Genomic DNA, 16,919 nt, shown 5'->3' with positions numbered 1-16,919 from the left:
ACATCTGTTCTTGTTAGTCCTTGAGGAATTATTGCCACCATAAAAGGTCAGGCTACTTCAGTCTCCGTGCACCATGTCCAGGGAGTGGAAGTAATTATTTGTCTTAGCTTGTCAGAAGATCCTAATGCCACTTTCCCATCTGCGGTGGCATCCAAGAGGAACAGAAAGCCTCTGTGATGACTTCACTTCTCATGCTTCATAACAGGACCAAATTCTTAATTCATCTTTACCACAAGGTTTTCAATACAATTCCCATCCTTGGCAATGTAGCCACAATACGGCATCCATTAGCAGTTCCCTGTAGAATGAACTCTGTTTCCTCATCCTTTGTATTCAGGTAATGATGTTGCTCGTCTCCACTCTAAAATGCCTTAACCACTGTGTCTAGAATAGAACTATTCACCAGAAAAAACCATGCTGGTGCGGCATCTAACAGGAAGGATGGATAAATATGTGGAAGCATTATCCAGGGAGAAAACATCCCACATATTTTGGACATCAGTGCTACTCTCCCCTGATTCCACTTATTCAGAAATCTAGGAGGACACAATAACTTTGGCCAGCTAGTTATTTGCAAATGGTCTAGACTGGGTCATTGAACTCCATCTGACCCCGGATAAGGGAATAACCTCCCATTTAAAATTTCCCACAAGAAATAAGTCAATGGGGCCCTAGAATTCAAATTATTTATTTAAAAGGGTTCTGACATGGGTCCTTTGCTCATGACTCAGAAGTGAGGAAGAAGACTGGAGCCCATTGTTTGTATCAACAGGCACAGGGTACTTTATACTGGAAGAAGAAGAGCAGCTAGTTTTTGTACCCTGCGTTTCTACCCAAAGGAGTCTCAAAGCGGAGTCTCAAACCTTTCCCTTCCTTTCCTCACAACAGACACCTTGTGAGGTAGGTGGGGCTGAGACAGCTCTGAGAGAACTGTGACTGGTCCAAGGTCTCCCAGCTGGCTGCATGTGGAGGAGTGGAACATCAAACCCAGATCTCCAGATTAGAGGTCACTGTTAAATCCGTGGGTTCAGAAGTGGACACAGACACTGGAAGTGATTTGATCTCTTTATTAGGACCTCAGAAGGGTACAAAAAGGACTGAACCGAAACTGAAACGAGAACCCCACAACCCACCCCAACTTATATACAGAAGACACACAATAGATCTTCCCACCAATGCATGCTATTGGTCAGTTTCACTTTAAACTGACTGGATCCAGCAGATAGGATCTAATTACACATTGGCCAATTACATGCAGATTTACGATCTTGCCTTGGACCTTAAGCTTGGTCCTTGGCAGAACTACAGGCACAACCACCAAAGGAGGAAAGGTTTAATTTTTGTTCAGAGTTTTTTCTTTTACATAATCTTCAGACAACAGGAGATAGCTGACTGGCAAAGACAAAATTGAAGGTAGTCATGTATGCAGCAGTACCTATCCCAAATCCCTGATGCTAGTGGCAGCCAAGCTCCTTCCTTCCCCTTTTCACCTATCTCGAGGTCAATCCTGCCCTTTCAATTACCCTGAGAACATGGAACATATTTGCAGGCTCCCTCCTCTCATTTATCAATTCTTTCGTTCATTTCCTGGCTTGCTTCTGTGTCTCAAATGCAGCTAGATCAGATGCCAGAGCATAGTAATGGCTACAGTAATGCAGAAATAGATGAGAGAACTCAGTACAGGAGAGTAACAAGGGATGAGAACCAGTGGCAGTTCAAGGGGTGTACCACAGGAAATACCATAAACCCACACAAACACACAGACACACACAAACACACACAGAGGCCGGGAAAGGTAGTGCCTTTGCCAATGGGCAACAGGAGAGTGCAAAAAACTGCCAGGACCAGGGCTGTAGCTGCCTTCAGAAAAGCAACTAATAAATAGCTTGTCAAAGAGAGCATGGGCCCAAAGAGATGCTGTCAGTTACTGGTATCTAGTTTCAGTAGCAGTGCACCAGCCCAGCAGCTCTGTTCCTGCCCCTTCAGCTGAGAACTGGGCTAAGTGGCGGGTGGTGGGACATTCCCTGTTATCTCAGAAACAGAGTACGATCATGACATACTCCAAGACTGAGTACAGTCCTGATCTTTCAAAATATGGAATATAGGTGGTCTGAATAATCCAGATCACAAAAATAGTGAAATATGGAACGTGAAGGTTTACTATGTTGTTTGAATGAGACTTATGACAGCAACAGAAAGCTAATTCCTCTTTTTGCATTTTTATGCTCTCTACCTCTATTAACTTAAGTTTAGCTCCTATATCTGTAAAACCGACCTAACTGCTTAGAAATATTCAATGACATCTATAGATTCTTGTGCAGTTTCAGGAAATTGGCATTTCTGTATGGGTGTACTATTTCTAACATGTGAAGTCTGTGGCAGATTTGCAAACTCACTGATCATGTGTACATGTTCACACATTCTCATGGGCAGGGAACATGTGCTCAAACCCACTTTCACCTTAATTAAATGTCATGTCTGCCTTTATCCCTTTCCATATACATGCACATTAACATAGATACACATGCATGAAGAATGCACAGAAGAATGCACATATAGATTAACTATTTCTTTATCTATACTATAGTGCCTCTATAAATTCAAATACCTTAACACCCGGGTTCCCAGGTACTCCATCCTTTCCGCTTCTCCCGGATTCCCCCTGTGATAACAGGCAAGATACCGTTATTCACAATATATTCTTTATTTATATTTATATATCGCCCTCACCTGTGGCTCAGAGCAGTTTACATGGAACAACAAAGAACAGTACAGTATAACTCGGTAGTGGTAACAGAAGGAACAGAATTTAATAAAATCAGCATTTTAACAGTCCCATGGTTGGTCAGTTCACGGCATTTGCTTCATGGGCAGGGGTTCAGGGCCCCCCATAGATGTTGTTAGTTTCAGTCAACCTCAACCAAATGCCTGGTGGAAGAGCCCTACAGAATTGATCTAGCTCCGTCAGGGCCCTGATCTCCTCTGGGATCACTAGCCAGTTGGAGGTGGCGGAATGTAAAATTCTTTGAGGGGCAAAGGCAGAAAGGCGGTCGCTCAGGTGCACGTGTATGGACTTAAAGGTGATTACCAGAACCTTGTCTGATCCAGAATTCAACTGGTAGGCCATGCAGTTGTTGGAGAATGGGCCAAATGTGGGACTTCCATGGTGTTGTTCTGAGGACCCTGGCTGCTGCATTCTGGACCAGCTATAGTTTCTGTATCAAGGTTAAGAGGAGGCCTGCGTAGAGCGACTTGCAGAAGTCCATTTGAGAGGTGACCATTGTGTGGATCACTATGGCCAGGTGTTCCAGGTTCAAGTAGGGCGCTAGTAGTTTGGCTTGGCAAAGGTGGCAGAATGCCAGCCACGCTACTCTTGTGACCTGTGCCTCCACAGAGAGAGAGGCATCAAGGATCATGTCCAGATTCCTAGCAGAGTGAGCCACTGATAGCTGTACACTGTCCAAGTTGGGCAAGCATGCTTCCTCGCTTGGACCCTTCCTGCCCAGCCATAGAACCTCTGTCATTGAAGGGCTGAGCTTCAGATGACTCTGCTAGAGCCACCTTGTTACTGCTTCTAGGCATCTGGATAATGCTTCTAGGGGAGGGTGGCCATCTATCTGGAGGAAGAGCTGGGTATCATCTGCATATTGATGACATCCCAACCTGAACTTCCACACCAGTTGGGCAAGAGGGTGCATGAAGATGTTAAATAAGATTGGAGAGAGGACAACTCCATGTGAGACTCCACATATGAGCTTGCAGTGGCTTGATAATCTCTTCCCTATTGCTACCCTCTGTCCACAACCCAGGAGAAAGAAGATTAACCACTGGAGGGCTGTCCCCCATATCCCAGCATCGGTGAGAAAGTGAGCTAACAGCTCATGGTCAACTGTGTCAAATGCTGCTGAGAGGTCTAGCAGCACTGACCCACCTCAGTCAAACTCGCAGCGGAGGTCACCTGTCACGGCAACTAGTGCTGTTTCTAGCCTATGGCCAGACCTGAAACCCAACTGGGATGGGTCAAGGACTGAAGCTTCCTCCAGGAAGACTGATATTTGGTCCATGACAGCCCTTACAGAAACATAAAATGGAAAGGCAAGACAACCCCCAAAGAACACAAACACAAAAACTTACAGGCCGGCCAGGCATTCCTGGAAATCCTACTTCACCTTTTTCTCCTTTTGTACCCTGTTAAAAGAATCAGAAACTGATAAACAACCCCTTCTAATAAGCACCCCCTGTATTCCTTCATAAATGATTTTGGGGGGGTGCTTATTAAATTTGCAGATGATACTAAACTGGGAGGGTAGCAAACACAGTAGAATCAGAATCAGGATACAGGCTGGAACACTGGGCAAAAATCAGTAAATTGAATTTCAATAGTGAAAAATGTAAAGTTCTGCATTTAGGTAGGAAAAATCAAATGCATCATTGTAGGATGGGGGAGACCTGTCTTGACAGCAGTATGTACGAAAAGGACCTAGGGGTATTAGTAGACCATACACTGAGCATGAGTCAGCAGTGTAACCCAGTGGCTAAAAAGGCAAATGGGATTTTAGGCTATATCAAAAGGAGTATCATGTCCATCTTGCGTGAGATGTTGGTACCACTTTACTCTGCTCTGGTCAGACCTCAATTAAAATACCGTGTTCAGTTTTAGGCACCATAACTGATGAAGGATGTGGAGAAACTGGAGCATGTCCAGAGGAGGGCAATGAAAATGGTGAGGGGTTTGGAGACCAAGATGTATGAGGTTGAGTGAGCTTGGTCTGTTTAGCTAGGAGAGAAGATGACTAAGAAATGATATGATAACCATCTTCAAGTACTTGAAGGGATGTCATATAGAGGTTGGAGCGGAGTTGTTTTCTGTTGCCCCAGGGGGTAGGACTAGAACCAATGGGCTAAAAGTAATTCAAAAGAATTTTCAGCTAAATTTCCGCAAGATGTTCCTGACAGAGCAGTTCCTCAGAGGAACAGGCTTCCTCGGGAGGTGGTAGATTCTCCTTCCTTGGACGTTTTTAAGCAGAGGCAAGAGAGCCACCTCACAGAAATGCTGATTCTGTGAATTTAGGCAGATTATAAGTGGCTGAGCAGAAGGGACTGTGTCCGTGCAGGACTCATGTGGCACTTTCTTGCACGCCCAGGGAAATGCCGATTATAATTGTTTGAGTACTAGTTAACATTTAAATAGTGGTGAAGCCTACTCGGTATAATGGTTAAGAGTGGTAGCCTCTAATCCAGAGAATCAAGTTTGATTCCCCACTCCTCCTCCATGTGCAGCAAGTTGGATGTCCTGGGGCCAGTCACAGTCCTCTCAGATTTCTCTCAGCCTCACCTACCTTACAGGGTATGTGTTGTGGTGAGAGGAAGGGAAGGCAACTGTAAGCCATTTTAAGACTCATTCCGGCAGCTCAAGCCCACCAGTCACGAGAGCAATCGCAACTTTTGCTCTCTGGTCTGATCCTGAACTGTATCTTACTTTAAAAAATGGGAGGCTTCAACATACCACAAGAAGTCCAGTTTTAGGAAGAACACAGAGGAACATCTTTTGCAAAGATGAAATGCAACTATGGCCATTTACATCATGCTTCATGAGAGATTCTTGAAACAAGGATGGGACAAGTGGTTTTCCTGCCTCCATCAGGCATGCAGACATCCCCTTGAGATTACCGTAATATTCTCACATGTATTTTTTAAAGTAGGACATTATACAAGATACAACATTTATGGCTATTTCCAGCATTCCTGCAGAAAATCAAGAATAACAGTTTTCAGTCCTCAGTGTTGAAGGAACCAAATTAATCTCAATCTTTTGCTCCATTGATCACATGGGCACACTGAATCGACTTTAGCCCCACTGCCATTCTAATCACTCTAATCCATTCTAATCACTCTAATCCATTCTAATCTAATCAGAAATTATATATTTCTGATATACAAACTCACAAGCAGCTGCAACATCACACTGGTAATGCAGAACTCTTATTGAATTTAAACTCGCCTTTTTCCCGTAAATTCCTGGTGGGCCTTGATCTCCTTTAGGTCCTCTGTCACCCTTGATCAAAAGACATATAACAAGGAATTAGTCACTTTAATTCAAAATTTAAGGAAACAAAAATAAAAATAGGAAAAAAAGAAATTGCAATCCCAAGTCTCGGCATTTTATGAGTTAAATGTTACAGCATATTTTGGATGAAGGCTGATAGACAGAATTAGTTGGGGCAGACTTTTACTGGCCTGCGAACAAATACTCCAGAATGCAGTAGGTTCAGCTCTTCAAGCCACCTTGAAAACATGCATTAGACTTCACCAAGCAATTCTATCTAGATGAATGAAACCCAATTTCTTCAACTGCATGAAATCAGTTTAAAATAGTCAAGAAAGACCATAAGAAATTGAATATAAAAAAGACTAGAAACATGCAACAGGCCAACATTCAAGTTTCAGCCAAAATTAAGAATATATTTTTAAATGACTTCAGAATTCATCTGGTTGGTTTCTATGGCAGGTGAAATAGTGGCACACTTAGCACTTTATTGCAGTTTCTTTGATAGAACTGGGGCCTAAACTGGTCCAGACAGAAGGTATTATACACACAACCTTAGCGGATGTACTTGCCTACTTGTACTGCTACGTAACTTGTCAATTCTGAACTACTGATGACCAATTTTGAGTTGTTGTTGTTTTTAAATTAAACATAAGAGTACAATTTTGCTTTTCAAAATCCCTTGATACTTTTTTTAACATCCTACCCATTGTTACAAGAAGCATTTGGTTTGAACCTTAGCTGCCGGCATGCCATGCAATCCAGGGAAGCCTGGAAGTCCTCGTTCACCCTAGAAAAAGAAAACAAGAACCATGAGAAAGCAAGAACAAAAACGGACACATCACTTCTTGAGCACCAAGAGCTTCAGTGGTCTGTATGGACTTAATCCAGAACTTTGTTCTCTTAATCATACAACCCCTGAAGCCTCTCATTTATACCAAAATATAGTTTTATATTACCTGGCCATTAATCTCCACCTTTCACTCTTAGAAAACAATGTACATGATTAGGGACAGAGTCTAAGGCTTTGGCTAGAAAACTAACAGCACTTGTATGTCGTTTTTTCAGGAAACTCAGACTTCAAGAGTGCCTCACTGCTTCTCATCAATTTCCCAAGCTCTACTCCCTTGTCATAAAGCATGAGTTGCAGACTCCCGGACGCAAATGCCAGAAAACCTGGTTATAAACTCTTTTTTTACAGTTGTGAGGTATGGCTCCACCCCCAAGGGATCAGACAACAGTAAGCAGCTAACTCACCTCACTCAAATAGAAGCCCTTCCATCAGAACAATGTGCTTGTATAGCACACATCAAAAGTTAGAAGTAAGAAGGCCAAGTCCTTTAAAGCTTTGCACATATAGAATAATTATATAGAGAATTATATAAAGTATAAAACAATTTTTGGCAGAGGTGTGCTATCTTATGTAAACAAACGCATGTTCTAGGTTTGAATTTCACAAAGTTGCAAGATGATATCTTGAAAAACAGCCAACTTTCTTAAAAATATTAACCATCAGTGGGTAGACATGTTTGGTATGAAGCAACAGAACAAGGTTTGTGTCCAGTGACACCTTTAAGACCAACAAAGTTTAATTCCAGGTATGTTTTCATGTGCATGCACACTTCTTCAGATATGATGGTATCCAGATTCTAAGTTCCAAAGATACTGTGATATTGAAATACACTCACAACACAGCACACTCACCGATGCAACCTAACTATTTCAGAGTGCTATAACCTCTCCATTGAAAAAAAGGTTCAACTGTGAACTTTGCAAAATGAAACAAAACCATCCAATAAAAGGTACAAGTCTATGTAGAATAGAGTATATTCAGAAGCATTTTATAAATTAAAGAGTAAGCACATGTGGAACTTCTTAAAGGCAGCAAAGTACCTACATGAAAGTATCAACATTTAAAATGTTCTGAAGATGAATATAAGTAGATATTCATGTTATAGGAATTTCTAAGGACATTGCAACACTGACCTTTTTCCCATCTGCCCCAGTTTCACCCTTCATGCCTTGAAGACCACGTGGCCCCTGGGGAAGAATAAAATATCCGGTACTGATTCTTTCTAGGTTTACCTTTATTTATCATTGGGATTACAGTTTTACAAGGACTTCACATGCAGAGAGCTTACTTGAATCCCCGGGGATCCTGGAATACCTGGAGTTCCTGATATTCCTTGGTAACCCTGAAATGAAAAACACAAACCTGATCCTGAGGCTCACTTTAACAGTGTGTTTTCAATTCTGACAATACAGTTTTAGCAAGCTAGAACTAAAACTATATAATTGCACAGAAAATTAACATTCCTTGAATGCAGAGCTTAATTATAAGATTTTAAAGTAAATATTAAAGCTAAGCTTTAGATCAAATGCCAGGATGGCACGAAGTATCCTCCTTCTGTGTGAAATAATCTGGATTCACTACCATTCCAAGTTACGTGCATACAGTCTTCACACCACTTGAAATCACGTTGTAGTAACAGAGGAAAAAATGATTGGATGACTTGTGGTTTTAGAGATTAAAGAAAGCAAATATTAATTACAATCTTAAGAAGTAAGTTTGGTCAAAATTGACACATTTGTTGTGTCGGTTATAATTTTATTTGTTTGTTTGTTTGTTCATTCATTCAATTTATTGACCGCCACTCCCAAAGGCTCATGGCGGTTTACATATGTCCCACTAAAAACCCCATTAAAACCCATTAAAACCCCATTAAAAGGACTATAACAGCAACAATCGAGTAAAAAACAACAACAAAAGTAAAGATGGCAGAACCCTCAAACCCCCTCCCCCTATTCATCTACTAGAGGGAGGAGAGGGGAAGAGACAAATCAGATGGTGTCCGTTGTTGGCAACAGGGGGACCCCAATTGCAGTTTAGGAACTGGTTGGCTGGAGGCTCAAAATTATTGCAATGAATGTGATATATCTGTTCCTTGTTCTCTCCCCCCCCCCATCTCTTATTTATTGTTAGTGTTAGGTGCAAAATCATGTCCGACCCATCGCGACCCCATGGACAATGATCCTCCAGGCCTTCCTGTCCTCTACCATTCCTCTTATTTGTACCTTCCCCCTTTTAAATCTGTAAATAAATCTCTAACTTTTAAAAAGTAAAATATTAAAGAGTGGTCGTGGGATCATCTGTAGTTCAACCATGCTTTAAATTCCATAGTACCCATATTTCCAAAGTGGCTAAAGACTGCTAGTCCAGGATAGCCCAATCACTTCAGGCCTTAAAAGATCTCAAAATCAGGGTCAGCCCTAATTAGTACTTGGACCAAGGATGTCCAGGCTGGCTATGCATAGACAGGCAATGGCAACTCTGTTGCCTTGAAAATCTTATGGGGTCGCAGCACTTTCTTAAGTCACATGAGACTATTTTCCTCATATGCCTTGAGACGACTATAAGAATTCCTCTTGATCTACCCTCAGAGACCATAATATTTTTAAAGAGAGAAAACTGCTAAATAATGACCTCATTGGGGAGAGAAAGGCATTAAGCGCTACACTTGTGAAGCACCAGTAACTCTTTAAAGCCAGGAAACTTTCTTTGGTGTTCCCAGGGCAGGATCTGAGGCAGTGGAACCATTAATGCAATCAATGGCCAATAATAGGGCTGGGATACGTACGGCAGAAAATAAATATATCTCCTGTTGACAAAATGAAATCAAGCTATTTCTCTAAAATAAAATAAAAAGCACTTTCAGCCTTCGTCTATAAAATGCTACTAATGTATCTGGCTTTTATACAAAGAACACTGTGTAAAGATTCAACTTCAGGCCATGCATAATCAGGGAGCACACACACGCAAAAACACTAACCCCTACCCCTCTACAACACAGAAAGTCAATATCAGTATCCTGTAGTTCTTTGTTAAACTGTTGGCACCATTGGGGAAAAACTACTTTATTAGGTGAGACATTTGGTATCTTCTAAGAAAGGACAAAAATCTATGTATCGAGCCTGCATCTGGATAGCTCAGCAAAGCCAGCTGTGCCAGGCCACTTTTTAAAGCTGCAACCACTTAACCGGACACTAGAAACCCAGAATAAACATTTATGAAATGCCATAAAGGATGCAAGATGAGAAGCTGGTACACATCCCTTCAGGAGGTCAAATTCTTCACATATGAAAAAAAAATCTGAATTTGTACATATTAGTTTCAGTCATATTAGTTTCAGTCCACTAATGAAGAGTCCATACTCTTCCTGTGCTCCTACTAAGAAACACTGCTGTTGTCTTCTCCATCCAAATGCCATGGATTTCTGACATTCTTATGCAGACTATGAAACAGCAAACTCTCATGGCTATTTTCTAGCCCAAGAACAGAATTCCCGTAGAGAAAGCACCTGCCTGGCCAGAAGACAGATTGTTATCTTGTGTGTGTTCTAAAAGTATGACATGGGGTCCATCATCTGAGCTATGGATACCCTGACTATAATTAATATAACAAAAATGGAGTCCAATAGCACCTTTAAAGGTAAGGTAAAGGTATCCCCTGTGCAAGCACCGAGTCATGTCTGACCCTTGGGGTGACGCCCTCTAGCGTTTTCATGGCAGACTCAATACGGGGTGGTTTGCCAGTGCCTTCCCCAGTCATTACCGTTTACCCCCCCAGCAAGCTGGGTACTCATTTTACTGACCTCGGAAGGATGGAAGGCTGAGTCAACCTTGAGCCGGCTGCTGGGATCGAACTCCCAACCTCATGGGCAAAGCTTTCAGACAGCTGCCTTACCACTCTGCGCCACAAGAGGCTCTTTAGAACCAACAAAGATTTATTCAAGGTGTGAGCTTTCGTGTGCATGCATATGAAAGCTTGCACCTTGAATACATTTTTGTTGGTCTTAAAGGTGCTATTGGACTCAATCATTGTTGTGCTCCTTCAGAACAACACGGCTACCCACTTGAATCTGTAATCTATATAGTGCTTTAAGAGCCAAGATTGGCTAGTTAGCATCCCAAAGTATAAGAGTAGGGTGAGAAGTTTCAAGGTGGGAACTTTATTTGTACCATCTGTATGGCACTTTAAAGAAGTATACGAGGACCCAGGTTGAGGAAGATTAGGCTCTTCACCAAGCATACAGTTAAGGCCAATGGAAAAACTGACTGAATATCTTGCCCAGGCCTCCTTCTACCCTCCATGCTCCCCCTTTTTCTCACCCCCCTAAGGGGCTTACGGTTAGATAGAAATCAGATTTTTAACCATTGTTCTTTTAATGTTTTTAATGTTTTAACTCTACTGATTGCTTATAATTGATTACATGTATTTTTATAAATCAATTGCAAACTGCCCCAAGGTGATTGTTTACAAGGGCACAGTATAAAAATCCCGAACTAACGAACCAACGAACCAACGAACCAACGAACCAAATAAATAAATAAATAAATAAATAAACAAATAAACAAATAAATAAATAAATAAATGTTGACTCAGGCTGCTATTCCTGAGTACATCTTCCACTTATGACAGTGGAGGGCTTTGTTGTTACTCTAAGAAAGCAATCATAAGCAATGGTGCTTTCTTTCTGAAAAGGGTTCTTAGGAACATATTGTAAAGTATTTAGGGGCAGGTGGTAATCTTCTATACTGTATTTCAGTCATTTCAAATCAGTTGCTTTAGGAACTTCATGGTAGAACATGAAATAATCTAGTTATTGCAGACAAATAGTAAATAGTGCATTTTTAATCCATGCTCAATGCACTTTTGAGATCATTTGCAAGCAGAACTTGCTGCTTCACACAGTAAAACCCAGTTGCAAAATACATTGAAAATGGATTGAAAGTGCATTATTCTGTGTGTGTAAAAGTGCCCTTTGATTTATCAAAACCAATTAAAAAGCCATTGCTTATCTGATCTATTGTTTTCAAAAAGTCTTAGTTAAGAATAACTTGAATTGGGTCAAGAACAGTATATTTCAGGCTTTTACTGTCTTTTTGATGTCCCTCTCCTTCTCAAATGTACTTCCCAGAAGTAAAAAAAATCTTTTCCATACTGAAAAAGACATTCAACTTGGTAACTGGTGACTCATCTGAGGAAAACATATACAAGTGCCAAATTACAAAGCTACAGAGAAATGGTTTATTTTTCCTCCATGGTTCATAATGCCATGATTTATGTTGCTACTAGGAAGTTGAATAAAAAACTACAACTGATATTAGAGTAATAATAATGCCAGAAATATTTTATGTTATTTACCCATTTTTAAAAATAAATCAGTGGTATTTTATTCTTAATCCCAGATTTAAGTACCAGTTTACCACTGGTTAAGTACCAGTTTACCACTGGTTTACAATCGCAGAGGCAGGGTGAGAAGCTGAATGGAAGTGGGCAACTCACTGTGTATGTGCCAGGCTGTGGTTAATTATTATCAAGCTTCTGGAATGGCTAAAAACTAGAACTCGCATATGCAGTCTTTCCATAAGTCTTGAAACTGTCACATTCTTGATCGCTGATCCAACACAGAGAATTTATCACAACGATTTCAGGAAGCCTAACCTTGTTGTGCTGGAAAAATAAATGTCCTTTTTGGCAAGGAAAGTAATTGCTAGAGTAGCCATACAAATTAGACGGGAGAAGGCAGAATACATAAAGTAGACAGCAAGTTTCTTTGACTGAGAGAAAAGTAGTTTTGTTTACTACATGACACAGTGCAGATCTGGAGCACGCCTGTGAATAATGTGAGCGTTATCCATTTCTTTCTCTCCCCTCCCACAAACGTCCCTCCTTCCATCATCAGCTCTACCATTAAGTAAGGTTCTTACCCAGATTTACAAACCTAGCTGAAAAGCTGATTTCAACCTGCAGCTAAGTCAAGCAACCCAAATAGCACAGGGCTGATGTAATTCTAGACCACAGATAAGACCAAGAAGAGAAGGAACAAAAAATTTGGACAAAAGAAGAAGCAGGTGAACATAGTAGTCCATCTCTGACCATTTAAAAGTAATGAGAAGCCTGGTAGCCTTAAACCTGCACTAGGAATAGGAAATTGGAGCTGCGTAAACCAATGAATGCAAACTTAAATGGACTCCGGGGAATGGTAGAGGACAGGAAGGCCTGGAGGATCATTGTCCATGGGGTTGCGATGGGTCGGACACGACTTCGCACCTAACAACAACAACAACAACAAACCAATTAATGGTCTGCATTACAATGCTACAATATCCAAGTGAAATAAGGGGGGGGGGAGTGGAAATAGTCCTAGTGACAAAAATAAGGTACTGATCAATCTCCTTGCTTTGCTGTTAGAATCATACCACCTTTTCAAATAACTCTTGTTTCAGAAACAGTCCAATAACTGATTTTGCCAGGCTCAAGTGGAAGATGTATTTATCTTACAAATAGAAATCCAAGCAAATAGATTCTTTTATGTTCTCCCAAATGCAGCTGGCGTCTGGCTCCGGAAGATAAACAAACGTGAGGCTGAACTTTTTAAGGTAACAGGATATCAACATGTACCAACATTTCCATTCCCTTATGGCACTGTCAAAAAGATGCTTGCAGATCCATTGAAGACAATCAAATTTGACACAATAGGAACTTACTACTTAAGTGGGGAGAAATGCTACAGGAGCTAAGGCTATACTTGGCACTTTGCTTTTTAAAGATGAGACGTCATTTATGCATATATCCATTTAGCCTTCATTTTATTTTACAAATTGAAAAATCAGTTTTAAAAAGCCTGCTAGTTTGCAGAGAAATTGAGATCTTAGCATCAGGTAAGATAGCAAAACTTATTTATGTTTTTTTTTAAAAACATGTATGTCTCTGTATTATGTTTTGAGATCATCAAATGGCCAAAGCCACTGCAGGGTGGGGGGCAGGGCGGGGAAATGACCAGGCATACAGAGAACACAGACACGAGAATATTCCTTGGTATGGATAAGGCCACAGCTTTTATTAACATGGAAATGAGTATGGGCATCACATAGGCGGATCCATTTAAAAAGGCCCCTCCCCCCGAAGCCATCAAATCTCAGGATAATGCGGGAGCGGAAACCCACTAGCAGGCTCACCCACAGGGTCCAAGCAATACACATGTCAAGCTCTCCCTACCCATCGGGCTTGCTGCGTCCCAGGAAAGTGAAGCATAGAAGTAGCTCCACAGGCATCAGCCTCTATTGGAGCGCCTCCCAGCCACCCACCATGCAAGCAGCCATCTCCCACTCCTGGGAGGACACAGCAACTGTTCAATGTGCAGTCTTTTAAAATTATTTACAAGATCACACAACAAGCTTTCATGGAGCTGGGGGATTCAAGCCTGGGTCTCCCAAATTCCAGTCTGACACTAACTCAGTTGTTCCCAGCCTACTTTGAGCCTGTGGGAATCTTTGGAATTCTGATGTACGGTAAGAGGCACAGCTACAAAATGGCTTCCTCAGGAGGTATAGCCTATCACATAATGGCTGCCGTAGCTTACCTTCATCCATGCAGTGAATATTCTTGTGCTATTGTGGCAGCTGTTGCCAAAGCAACATTAAAAAAATCTGTACAGCCAATCAAATCAACAATTCCAATCAGAGGCCTTGCTGGGCAGAAGCCCCAACCCAGTTTCTAAAAACATTTGGTGGATGTCAGGAAAGGTATTAACAGCCATCAAGGACATCCACAGGCACCACACTGGACACTCCTGTTCATACCACTATACCAATCTGGCTCTTTAAGATGGTTTATGCACTGGAGGTTTCATGCCGGGCTGCAGGCTGGAGTTTTAGTCATGGCAGATTGCCCCACCTCTTCCTGCACCCACATAGGGGAGCATTTGGCCTGGTGCACCTCATCTGGCCCGGATATCTGCTCCTGCACGGGAGCTGGGGCAGTGAAGTTCCCAGTGCATAAACGGTCTAAAACAGCGGTCCCCAACCTTCATCTGGTCGGGGACCACCTCCGGGGGTGGGGGAGAGCCAGCGGCCCAGCTGCTGCAGTTGCTCAAAAACGTGCACGCGCGGAACTGCCGCGCACGCGCATTTTGGCCACCAGGTGGTGCTAACATTAATGCGCAGAGTTGCTGAGCATGCGCATTTTGGCCACCAGGGGCGCAAACGCACATGCGCGGCAGTTCCGTGCGTGCGCGTTAGCGTCGCTGCCGCGCCGGCTGCTGCGCCGGCCTCTTCCCCCCCCTCACTACAGGGGGGGAGGCAGGTGTGGCCGCTGGCGGTCCAATGCAATGGCCTTTGCGGCCCGCTACCGGGCCGCCGACCGGGGGTTGGGGACCCCTGGTCTAAAAGATGCCTACCTTGGCACAAGGCTGATGCATTCTACAGTACTCCTCTAACAGCTAAGAACTGGGAAAACAGAAGATAGAAGAAGCAAGAATGATAAGGCCATTGCTTAAATTTCTAGAGAAGGAAGATAGGCAGATATGGGTACAGCCAGAAAAATTAGACCTTCTGGATCAAGAGACCAGTTTCTCAATCCCCATTTATTATCTAGCAATAAAATAAATGCTCTCTTTATTTGTTCCAAATGCTTTCCCCCATCTATCTTCATTTCAAAGGTTGTAGGGCACTGAAAGGAAGTGTTGAGACAGCCACAAACTAAGCAGTAGGTTGTGCCATGTGAAGAATCTTGAACTGACCTCACTCCAGCCTGAGTACAAGTAGCACCTGCCCTACAAGTTCTACAATGGCCTCTAGGTGCAGGACAGACAAGGCCATGGCTAATGTGGTGCACAGCGTGACTCATGAGCCCGGATGAATATCAAAGTTAATCCAGTGTGAATCTGGCACTCCACCAGCTACCTAACAAGACAACTAGTACAGCCATATCTCCAGGAACAGCTGTTTTATGACTAGCCATGACAGCTGTTTTATGACTAGCCATGACTAGCCTCTAAAAATACACACTGATGTGTATCCACTCAAAATGGCCACCCTTCTCCCTGCCTCTGTCACCTTTTTTCTCCTTCCAGTTACTGTTGCTTGTATTATCATTGTCCATTTTTAAAAATGAAGACTGCTGTGACGAGTAACAAATAATTCCCAAAAAACATCCTTCTTTTGCCTATTGTATAGTATTTGGGCAGATCCATGGATTTATAAGTCAGCCATGATAAAACCTTGAAAGTGTTCTTTTTTCGTTGCCAGTTCCATTAGCTATTAGGTGTCTTTGAACCCTACTCCAAAATTTCTTATTTGAATTCTTGGACTTCACCCAAATGTAATCTGCAGAATGTGGAATAAGTGTATTTTTGGTATTACTTCTCTTCTTGCTAGTATTGTGTCAGCATCCAAGGGGAACCACCACAATAACTTCAACCATCTGTTATCCATATGCACACGGCCAAAATGCATCTTAGCAACCAAAATAGGAAATTTGGTCATTTTATAATGTGTAACATGGAATTCTCTATGTAACTGGCAACATTCCGAAGACGTATACCATATCCAGAAAGTTTTCCTCTAAAACTTTCCATTAAGTTCAGATACAGAAATCTAGTGAACACTTGCCACCAAGACAGGACTCTCACCAGAAATGGGATTTGAAATGTTTTAATTAAGACATTTAAAAATCATTAGCAGTTTAAACTGTGATGGTTATCTTGGATAACATCAGCAATAATACAGACCATGTTGCTTAACAAGCAGTTAAATGTAATGAGATTTGTAGAATCATTCTAAGAACTGAAGAATTAAAACCAGATTCTGCCAAAGTTAAAAAGAGATGAATATTAGGAAGATCTAAAAGGCTCTGTGATTCCATTATCAATATTTAATTTACCTTGAATTATATAATTAGTACAAGTTAACTGACCCCCGGAAGTCTTCTTTTATAAAAAACACCTTTATTGTGCATGGTCATAATATTAACAAGAGACATCTATATACCTTTTGGCCAGAACAAAGAGCAACTCAGCATGGCTTTTAG

General features: G+C 41.8%; 1 protein-coding gene across 3 annotated transcripts in view; it reads right to left on the bottom strand.

The window, feature by feature from the left end:
* The window catches only part of LOC143822911 (uncharacterized), a 123,037-nt gene that overhangs the window by 60,063 nt on the left and 46,055 nt on the right, over positions 1–16,919 (bottom strand). For 2 of the 3 annotated variants that reach the window (XM_077308635.1, XM_077308621.1), the window contains 6 exons: positions 8,188–8,241; positions 8,033–8,086; positions 6,783–6,836; positions 6,002–6,055; positions 4,135–4,188; positions 2,609–2,662 (listed from right to left, as the gene is read on the bottom strand). In XM_077308635.1, coding sequence (XP_077164750.1) covers positions 2,609–2,662; positions 4,135–4,188; positions 6,002–6,055; positions 6,783–6,836; positions 8,033–8,086; positions 8,188–8,241 — 324 coding nt within the window. Of the gene's footprint in view, positions 1–2,608; positions 2,663–4,134; positions 4,189–6,001; positions 6,056–6,752; positions 6,837–8,032; positions 8,087–8,187; positions 8,242–16,919 lie in introns of those variants that run through there. The other variant, XM_077308628.1, reaches the window with a different exon arrangement.

This window comes from Paroedura picta, chromosome 1 (genome assembly GCF_049243985.1).
Source record: "Paroedura picta isolate Pp20150507F chromosome 1, Ppicta_v3.0, whole genome shotgun sequence".
Classification (NCBI taxonomy): domain Eukaryota; kingdom Metazoa; phylum Chordata; class Lepidosauria; order Squamata; family Gekkonidae; genus Paroedura; species Paroedura picta.
The sequence above is the reverse complement of the archived record's forward strand: the minus strand, read 5'-3'. Positions and strand labels throughout refer to the sequence as shown.